This window comes from Oncorhynchus mykiss, chromosome 28, assembly GCF_013265735.2.
Source record: "Oncorhynchus mykiss isolate Arlee chromosome 28, USDA_OmykA_1.1, whole genome shotgun sequence".
Lineage (NCBI taxonomy): Eukaryota > Metazoa > Chordata > Actinopteri > Salmoniformes > Salmonidae > Oncorhynchus > Oncorhynchus mykiss.
Window position 1 is genome coordinate 12,195,045 of NC_048592.1, and position 10,676 is coordinate 12,205,720.

At 43.2% G+C, this 10,676-nt stretch overlaps 1 protein-coding gene across 6 annotated transcripts in view; it reads left to right on the forward strand.

Annotated features, from left to right (window-relative positions):
• rock1 (Rho-associated, coiled-coil containing protein kinase 1) overlaps positions 1-10,518 on the forward strand; it is a 70,905-nt gene extending 60,387 nt beyond the window's left edge. For 2 of the 6 annotated variants that reach the window (XM_021589150.2, XM_036966475.1), the window contains 10 exons: positions 81-174; positions 329-417; positions 584-775; positions 1,050-1,215; positions 5,953-6,023; positions 6,168-6,256; positions 6,459-6,537; positions 7,299-7,560; positions 7,798-8,005; positions 8,420-10,518. In XM_021589150.2, the coding sequence (XP_021444825.1) occupies positions 81-174; positions 329-417; positions 584-775; positions 1,050-1,215; positions 5,953-6,023; positions 6,168-6,256; positions 6,459-6,537; positions 7,299-7,560; positions 7,798-8,005; positions 8,420-8,489 (1,320 nt within the window). In that variant the 3' untranslated portion in view covers positions 8,490-10,518. Of the gene's footprint in view, positions 1-80; positions 175-328; positions 418-583; positions 776-1,049; positions 1,216-4,516; positions 4,571-5,952; positions 6,024-6,167; positions 6,257-6,458; positions 6,538-7,298; positions 7,561-7,797; positions 8,006-8,419 lie in introns of those variants that run through there. The other 4 variants (XM_021589151.2, XM_021589152.2, XM_021589153.2 and 1 more) reach the window with 4 other exon arrangements.
• Positions 10,519-10,676: the final 158 nt, after the last annotated feature.

Genomic DNA, 10,676 nt, shown 5'->3' on the forward strand with positions numbered 1-10,676 from the left:
ATATTTAATTATTGTTTTTGTGTGTCTCAGGCAGCTGTAGAACACCTACATTTTAAACCTCTGAATGCATCTCTCCCCAGCTTGAGGATTCCAACAAAACTCTGACCAAAGATGTGGAGAACCTCAGCAAGGAGAAGGCCGAGCTGAACAACAAGCTTCGCATTCAGGAGGAAGGTAGTGCCAAGACTCAATTGTCATAATTTGGTGTAATTACTATATTCTAGGTCTATGGGTAAGGTCAACATAGACCCTTGTATGTCCCCGATGGGTCAGTTAGATCCCTGTAAGACTGCCTAGTTTCCTCAGGCTGTACCCTTCTTTCCTGCAGAGTATGCATCCCAGAAAGAGGAGATTACAAACGCAATCAAGGCCAACTACGAGAAGGTTCTCAGCACAGAGCGCACGCTCAAGACTCAGGTGAAGACACTTCATCCTAACACCACAATTTACATTACATAATTCTACATCAATAGTTATCCTTATTTACATCCAAACACCTCAACCAGTTGCCCCAATTTGTTATACCTTAACCTTACCTCAACTGGTTACCCTATTTGATCCCAACCCTCAACTGTGTCTCCAGGCGGTGAACAAGCTGGCAGAGATCATGAACAGGAAGGATATGAAGCTGGACACCAAGAAGAAGGGCAACACGACCGACCTGAGGAAGAAGGAGAAGGAGAACCGCAAGCTGCAGCTTGAGCTCAAACAGGAGAAGGACAAGTTCAACCACATGGCCATTAAGTACCAGAAGGAGCTCAGTGAGATGCAGGCGGTCAGTAATACATTGTCAGTCAATTGAACAGTGGTGTCAAATTGGTCTGAACATCATCTGACGATGATCATGGGAACATTTAACTAGTAGTATGCTTTAAAATAGTACAAAAAAAGCACCCTTTTAGGTATAAGAGTGAGGTAATAGGACAGTTAGTAAGATTTAGTCAAATACATTCCTAATTTAGAACAGAGCTGATTCCTCCTCGACGGTGCTTCTGATCTTCCCTAAAGTGACTGCATATTCACTGTTTGCCTCTCCTCTTCTACAACAGCAACTGTCCGAGGAGTGCACGTACCGCAACGAGCTGCAGATGCAGCTGGACAGCAAGGAGAGTGACATCGAGCAGCTGAGGGAGAGGCTCAACGACCTGCAGCTGCGCATGGACAACTCCAGCGTCACCAGCCTGCAGATGGACGAGACGGACAGCAACATCGCCGGTAAGTTCACCGTGCGGGTCAACTGACCCGAGGGCAGCTGTGTCAAAGGACGGGCTAGGCCAAACACCCTCAAACCCTGTTCGTGATGAGCCACAGCACACATGATTCAGCGAAGGGGGGATGATGCTAAGCTGGGACAAAAATCTACAGTACTACAGCATGATTTAAATCTTATCAATCCTAGCCATTCCAAGTTATTAAACCATTCCATGACTGGTTGAGCTATGACTGTATTGTTCTGAAGCAGTGAAGTACCTAGAGTGCATTCGGAAAGTATTCAGACCCCACATTGTAAGTATCACATATACAGTTGAAGTCGGAAGTTTACATACACTTAGGTTTGAGTCATTAAAACTAGTTTTTCAACTACTCCACAAATGTCTCGTTAACAAACTATAGTTTTGGCAATTCGGTTAAGACATCTACTTTGTGCATAATTTTTCCAACAATTGTTTACAGACAGATTATTTCCCTTATAATTCACTGTATCACAATTCCAGTGGGTCAGAAGTTTACATACACTATGTTGACTGTGCCTTTAAACAGCTTGGAAAATTCCAGAAAATGATGTCATGGCTTTAGAAGCTTCTGATAGGCTAATTGACATCATTTGAGTCAATTGGAGGTGTACCTGTGGATGTATTTCAAGGCCTACCTTCAAACTCAGTGCCTCTTTGCTTGACATCATAGGGAAAAAAATAAAAAGACCTCAGAAAAAAAAAAAATTGTAGACCTCCACAAGTCTGGTTCAGGCTTGGGAGCAATTTCCAAACGCCTGAAGGTACCACGTTCATCTGAACAAACAATAGTATGCAAGTATAAACACCAGAGTTGAACGTACTTTGGTGCAAAAGGTGCAAATCAACCCCAGAACAACAGCAAAAGGACCTTGTGAAGATGGTCAAAGGTATCTCTATCCACATAACCTGAAAGGCCGATCAGCAAAGAAGAAGCCACTGCTCCAAAGCCGCAGTAAAAAAAGCCAGACTACGGTTTCCAACTGCATATGGGGACAAAGATCGTACATTTTGGAGAAATGTCCTCTGGTCTGATGAAAGGTCTGATGAAACAAAAATAGAACTGTTTGGCCATAATTACCATTATGTTTGGAGGAAAAGGGGGAGGCTTGCAAGCCGAAGAACACCATCCCAACTGTGAAGCACTGCTGTGGCAGTATCATGTTGTGGGTGTGCTTTGCTGCAAGAGGGACTGGTGCACTTCATAAAATAGATGTCATCATGAGCAAGAGAAAATATGTGGATATATTGAAGCAACATCTCAAGACATCAGTCAGGAAGTTAAAGCTTGGTCGCAAATGGGTCTTCCAAATGGACAATGACCCCAAGCATACTTCTGAAGTTGTGGCAAAATGGCTTAAGGACAACAAAGTCAAGGTATTTGAGTGGCCATCACAAAGCCCTGACCTCAATCCTATAGAAAATTTGTTTGTAGAACTGAAAAAACGTGTGCGAGCAAGGAGGCCTACAAACCTGACTCAGTTACACCAGCTCTGTCAGGAGGAATGGGCCAAAATTCACTCAATTTATTGTGGGAGGCTTGTGGAAGGCTACACAAAACATTTGACCCAAGTTAAACAATTGAAAGGCAATGCTACCAAATACACTCAATTTGTATGTGAACTTCTGACCCACTGGGAATGTGATGAAGGAAATTAAAGCTGAAATAAATAATTCCCTCTATTTTTCTGACATGTCACATTCTTAAAATAGTGGTGATCCTAACTGACCTAAGACTGGGGATTTTTACTAGGATTAAATGTATTTGGCTAAGGTGTATGTAAACTTCCGACTTCAACTGTACATAAGTATTCAGACCCTCTACTCAGTACTTTGTTGAAGCACCTTTGGCAGTGATTACTGCCTCGAGTGTTCTTGGATATGACGCTACAAGCTTGACACACCTGTATTTGGGAAGTTTCTTCCATTCTTTTCTGCAGATGCTCTCAAGCTCTGTCATGTTGGATGGGGAGCATCGCTGCACAGCTATTTTCAGGTCTGTCATGAGATGTTTGACCGTGGTTTAAGTCCGGGATCTGGTTTGGCCATTCAAGGACATTCAGAGACTTGTCCCGAAGCTACTCCTGTGTTGCCTTGGCTGTGTGCTTAGGGTTGTTGTCCTGTTGGAAAGTGAACCTCCACCCCAGTCTGAGGTCCTGAGCACTCTGGAGCAGGTTTTCATCAAGGATCTATCTGTACTTTGCTCCGTTAATCTTTCCCTCAATCTTGACTAGTCTCCCAGTCCTTGCCCCTGAAAAACATCCCCAAAGAGTTCAATCTTGGTTTCATCAGACAAGATAATCTTGTTTCTCATGGTCGGGAGAGTCCTTTAGGTCCTTTTGGCAAACTCCCAAGTGGGTTGTCATGTGCCTTTTACTGGTCACTACCATAAAGGCCTAATTGGTGGAGTGCTGCAGAGATGGTTGACCTTCTGCAAGGTTCTCCCATGTCCACAGAGGAACTCTGCAGCTCTGTCAGAGTGACCATTGGGTTCTTGGTCACCTCCCTGACCAAGGCCCTTCTCTCTTGATTGCTCGGTTTGGCCGAGTGGCCAACTCTTGGTGGTTACAAACTTCTTCCATTTAAGAATGATGGAGGCGACTTTGTTCTTGGGTAGCTTCAGTACTGCAGACATTTTTTTGGTACCCTTCCCCAGATCTGTGCCTCGACACAATACTGTCTCGGAGCTCTACGGTCAATTCCTTCGACATTATGGCTTGTTTTCTTTTCTCTGACATGCACTGTCAACCGTGAGACCTTATATAGACAGCTGTGTGCCTTTCCAATTTATGTCCAATCAATTGAATATTCCACTGGTGGACAATCAAGTTGTAGAAACATCTCAAGGGTGAATGGGAACAAGATGCACCTGACCTTAATTTTGAGTCTCTTAGCAAAGTGTCTGAATAGTTATGTAAATGAAAGTATTTCTGTTTTTAATTTTTAAATGTGGAAAAAAAATCTAAAAACCTATTTTCGCTTTGTTGTTTTGGGGGTATTGTGTGTAGTTTGAGAAAAAATATTTAATCAAATTTAGAACAAGGCTGTAATGTAACCAAGTGGTAAACGTTTAGGGGTCTAGAGTACTTTCCGAATGCACTGTATAGGAGATTGCTGATTTTTTTCATATTTCCTAACCCACCTGGTTCAAGTGTCAACTTGAATAGTCCATTTTAAAATGACAGTTTTTCTTTGGAGACCTACCAACAATGTTTGCTGTACATTGAATGCCTGATGTGCCTGTGGTTAAAGTCCTCTCTCATCTCTTATTCCCCCATCTCCAGTTGGTTCTCCTTGCTCTCCCCCCCTATCTTTGTATCTTCTGTTCTTTTCCTTCTGTGAGTAACTCGGAGTTGTGGACCCCAATTGTGCCTGGCCTAGGCTGTACTACTGTATGTCTTTCGCATCCCTTGTGTTTTTGTTTTTTGGGGCGAGAAAGGTGTCCATCCTTCCTGTATGCTCTCGCCAACACTTTTGAAAGGCCATTCCGAGTGACAGCAGTTATAGCCCCCTTTTAGGGTATTTTAAGCAAGTTGGCTTTTGTTGAACCAAGTTGTGCCATGCTGGGGGGCATTTTCATGTACTAACCGTGAATCATAATTCACATAAGCCATTTGTAGGGTGCAAATGAACCATTTACAGTATAGAACTTCATTTAACATTTATTTCAGTACAAATTCTAACTGTACCCTATGAATGAGTCTTCTGTAGGTAATCCGTTTCAATGTTGTCAGCTGTACATTTAATTTTGCGGCAGGGCAAGCGATCCTAAAATCTGAGTGACTCCTAAAGTGACTACATGAGAGGTTAGCTACTGTAACACTAGACTACAACAGCACTGTGTGGTTTAACCCATCACTCTGAGCACCTTTCAAAACGTGTCTGGAAACCACGATCCACACCCTTCCTTTTGAGCCTCTGTCCCTTGTGCTTCAAACAAACACTCCTTTTTATTTTTTAAAGTTTTGTTTTGGCATGTTCACCTCAGAACAGAAGCGGCTCCTTTTCAGAGTCAAGGAACTCTCCACACACTTGTAGTTGAGCTTTTGATCAATTCACTGTTCTTTTGTAGCTTGCGTTGCGCCAAAGCATGCTCTTTTGTGTCGAGTCGGTAAAACTTGTAACACAATGGAAGGATATTCCCAACCATATACAGTTCCCTGCTATGTGACGGTAGACTGAGGCATCAGAAGCCCCATCAGAAGCCCCAATTTGATAAGTGGTTCATAATTCTATGGCTGGAACGGCCATGCTTGGTCAGCCGTTGACTGAGTAGAAAATAGCTGTACGCCACACATCTATCTAGACCACCATGGAGTTTAAGCTAGTCCATGTTATCTAACTGGCTGGGAAAAAATAACGTGGATGTGACTTGCTTTTAGTGAAGACATTTTATACTGTCCTATATATCCCTTTTGAATGAATGCTCCTTTATGCATGAGATCTAAAACTACTGAGCTTGAAGTAACCGTATGGGATATTCTAACTGTCGGTCACATGCTATTGTATAACTACAGTTATTTTGACGTGTAACCCGGGCAGAGAAATTGAACTTGAGTTGAACTTGAAATGACTTATTATGGCCCGGCCTTGTCACATTACTTTTTGTTCTTCCCCTCCAGCTGAGTTTGAATTGAATCACTGCATGGTGTTTTGGGGACAGTGTGGCGGCCTGTACCCACAGGCTTGGTTTTCATTTGTCTATCTTGTGTCTGTGTAGAATCCAGACTGGAAGGGTGGCTGTCCATTCCTAATAAACCTAATATCAAACGATATGGCTGGAAGAAGCAGGTATGTCACCTGGACGCTTTTGAATCGATTTCCTGACATTACTGATTCAGATTTAATGGCACAGTACGGGTCGTACTGATGGTGCTGCCTAGGTGCCTACTCCTTTGGGCCAACATGATTCTTCCTAACATTATTTCTCCTCAGTATGTGGTGGTGAGCAGCAAGAAGATTCTGTTCTACAACGATGAACAGGACAAAGAACAGTCCAACCCCTCCATGGTACTAGATATTGAGTAAGTACCCTTGTTCTGTGGATTTCGTTAAAAAAAAAAAAACACTCGCCATCTGTTTTAACACTGACAGAATATTCACCATCTTAGATGAGTTTGTTTTCTGTGAAGATTATTACTTGTGTTGTAAGAGCTCGTGTAACAGTGTCTGAGGCAGTGTATTATGATCCCCCAATACTCACACATGGCTTGTTGTTCTGTGCAGCAAACTGTTCCACGTGCGTCCAGTCACCCAGGGTGATGTGTACCGTGCAGAGACCGAGGAGATCCCCAGGATATTCCAGGTAGGAAGGAAACTTCTGACCTGACCAATCGACCTTCTTGACCCATTGTCTTGCGTCAGAAAGCATGGAGGCCGTCTGCACTACTGGTTCGTGGCAACGCGTTCGCGTTAGAATGCCCCCATCGGTCGGAGGACGATGCCTTCTGACCTAAACCAATCAAGTTAACCAGCTCAGTATTTTTTTTTAGGTCTACAATCACCTTACTTGCCCATTCTCAAACAAGTTTTCACAGTCTGTCAGAATTAGACGTTGTTTTGAAGTGTTTGGGTACTTCTCTGTATCGTTCCAAGGTTACGTTTAGGCATGAATTCAGAATGGTTAAGGTTTGGGATAGGCTTAAAACACAAATATGAAAAAAAAACCTTCCTATCGCTGGGTTCGAACATGCAACCTTTGGAACCATAGGCAGATGCTTACACCGTCCACCATCCCTGTCCACAACATCCGAGCAAAACCAAAACCGATTTAAAGGTATCACTCACCGTTGACCCCTAGTGGGCAGACGTCGAATACTGGGTGACCTGCCTGCTCAAACAGATGATTACAATCCCATTGTAGATTTTGACACCTGTCTTGAGTGCACTTCAGTCTACATTCACAATTAGTTAAGTAGACTCCTTTTTTACCCCAGAGAGACTTTCAATTAGATTTTCTGATTCAGTAGTATACAACCCTGAAAGCCCCGCTTCAAACTATCCCTTTTATAAAAACGCAGAAATGTTTGGAACAGACTCTTACTCTCTCTCGTCTCCCGCCTTTAGATCCTGTATGCCAATGAGGGGGAGTGCAGGAAGGAGGCGGACATGGAGACGGTCTCGCAGGGCGACAAGACCAACTGCCTGCCCCACAAAGGTCATGAGTTCATCCCCACGCTTTACCACTTCCCCACAAACTGCGAGGCCTGCGCCAAGCCCCTGTGGAACGTCTTCAAGCCCCCACCTGCCCTGGAGTGCCGCCGCTGCCACGTCAAGTGCCACCAGGACCACCTCGACAAGAAGGAGGACGTCATTGCCCCCTGCAAAGGTACTGTCGCAGAGTTTAGGTTAGACTGACGAAACATAAATCAGTGGGGGAAAATATACTTAAAAAATTACAAGACCAACTGCTTGATCCTGGTTTTCAGCACCAAAATAAAGGCGAGAAAGAAAAACCGGTTAAATTGAATATAATATAACTTGATTTGGCTTTCGTTAAGGGGTAAGTGGGGACTTCCTGAGTTTGTGTTCTCAGTGTTCTGCCTGCTTTTGTCTTCTCTAACAGTGAATTACGACGTGACCTCTGCCCGGGACATGCTCCTGCTAGCTCTGACCCAAGACGAGCAGAAGAAATGGATCGGCCACCTGGGCAAGAAGATCCCCAAAACACCGCCCTCTTCCTTCCTGAGGGCGTCGCCTCGCACCATGTCCACCCGCCCCGCACCCAACCAGTCCTTCCGCAAGAACCCCAAAAGCATCACAGGCAAGCCAAGGTAACCTTACATACACTCTCTGGGCCTGAAATGGCATCCTTTTCCTTCTATAAAGTAGTACACTACAGTTGTCCAGAGCATCTTATTCTCCATATAGTGCACTACTTTTGGTCAAAAGTAGTGCACTATATAGGTAATGGGGTGTAATTTTGGACACAACCTCTGATGGTCCCACAAGGCAGCCCTTTCCAACCTCCTTGTACTGCCTTAGCAGCCACACTCGTTCTCCATAGCTTGAGGCTTGTTTTGGCCTATACAGAACATTGAGGCTAAGAGACGATAAGGGAGGTTGTGCTCCGGTCCAGAAGTCCTCTGTTCATCCCTGCTGCTGCTGGTGGACTGTCTGTGACAGTTGTCGTCCGGTCAGCCACGTGACTTGCTATTTTGTTTTCTCCTGCCCTGTGTAACAAGCAGGTCGCAGTCTCATTCTGCTACCACAGCCTCCAGCCTCCAAGCAGCAGATGCAACATCCAGTACTTGTTGACATTGACAACAACAACTCCTCCTCACCAAATTTACAGAAGAAGTCTTAACTCTTTACACTATTGTCTCCTTACTGTTTTGGCTTGATTATTTATTATTAACAGACTGTGTTGATGGTGTATCTAACAGCAGTGGTACTGTCCTTTTGTGGTTCTTTCCCGTTTGACTTGGAACTCTTTCAATCTAATCTGACTCTAAAGTGTTTGTTTTTTTCCATTGACTAACTCTTAGGCCTCTATGCAACCTTTCCTGAAGCGTTTCCCTCGACCAAGTATGACGCCAGAGACCATGGAATGCATAATGGAGATGTAGTTGCTATGTCAAACCTGTTTTTCTATGTAATGTATTAACATCTACCGGGGGGGTACTAACCAAGTGTCAAATGTCTTACTCTTTCACTGGACACCTGTTTTCTCTTTCTTCCAGCTAACCATCTGAACCATTGGATTCTATTGGGACTTTGTGTTTTTTTTCTTTCCCACCTCACAAAAACAGGAGGGTCCCTATTTGATATCAAAGTCAATTAAAGCAATCTGACCAGCGCTGGAAATTTGGGATAGTTATCTGACATAAGGCATCAGGGACATTGAAAAGGCCTGCTATTCCCCCCTCACCCCCTCTTCTCCTACCCTCACCCTCACCCTGGAATCTCAACTAAGACTCCCTCATCCAGCCACCACATACTTGCAACTCTTTGTTTCTTCCAGAAGATGGCGTGGCTCGTCGTTCCAAAACGTGGGACTTGGGACCTGAATGGGAGATGGAAAGACAGAGCGAGGGGCTCGTGACATGCTGTGGGTAGTATATCTTCCATGTCAGGAATAGGAAGGGTTTATGGTTGAATAAATGACTGAAGGTTTTGCTGGGACTCTTGCATGTAAACATGGTCAACGTTGAGGTACTGTAGTACAGGGATTGGCTTAACTCTGTGGAGAATGGGTACATCTCGGGGGGAAAGTAAATGTGTGTGTGTGTGTCCCGCCCCCCGCCCCCGTCTGAGGAAAAAGATACTCTGTTTCCATCTAAATTGACTTCAATGCCTTTGACTGATGGACTCTGGTGGCCTTTGCTTCGATCCCTCATTACTTGGCACTCCAGCTATATCAGGGGTCAGTTGAGACAGAGTATGTATTGGGAACTGAGTATTAGATGTTTTTCAGTATTGAGTGAGGAGCGTGCAGGATCATTTAAATCTATGCATTATTTTTATGAATTATTGTAATTGCTCCAAGCCATAAGCAAATTCCATTGTAATGGCGGATAGGAGACCTAAAAAAGTATTTTCTTTTTCTTTGTGTATTCATTGGGTACATTGTTTTCTGTAATATTGTATTTTTTTTGTATGTATTGCCTTACATTGACTCATAGATAAATGGTTCAAAAGGAAAACATTAAGTTAACAAATGTAAAACTGCACTGTTTGAATTGTAAATTATTTGTAGAAGACTTAACCAGGTGTAGCATTTGGCCCACCTAGTGCCTTAATGTTTGGATAATGAATTTACTGCCATATCTGTTTTGTGTTTATCTCCAAAAACAAGACAAATCCAAACTCTTCCATTTTTTTTTTGTTGTTTTTTTTAATCTACTACATTGTGGTTTTATCAGAACGTTTCCTGTCTGGTTGGGGTATATTTTGAAATGCCTCTTTATAGACTCATTGCAATCTTGTAATGTGTCAACACAAAGTACCCAGAGTCCAGTATCTAGTTCACAACAGTTTCTGGATGGTGTACCTTGACGGAGGCTTGTTAAAAATGCAGTTATAATTATATTCATATGGTAACGTCCCATTCACGCAAATCCAGCTGTGTACATCATTTGAAGATACCAAAAAAAAATGATCATGAATAAACCGCTAATTCAAAATGTTTTTTTTTTTTTTTGTTTAAGTAAAAAGAGGGTGAGGGGGAAGCACTGGAACTATGACCTACTTACTCTATTTTGTCTTGGATGAATCGCATGTTTAATTGCATTGGAGGCCGCACTGATGGATATGTGTCAATAAACATATCTTTATCTATAATCTACAGACTTCTCTTTTGTTATGTATTTAGGCAATGAGAGTGATTTTGATATACAGTGGGGCAAAAAAGTATTTAGTCAGCCACCAATTGTGCAAGTTCTCCCACTTAAAAAGATGAGAGGCCTGTAATTGTCATCATAGGTAATCTTCAACTATGATAGG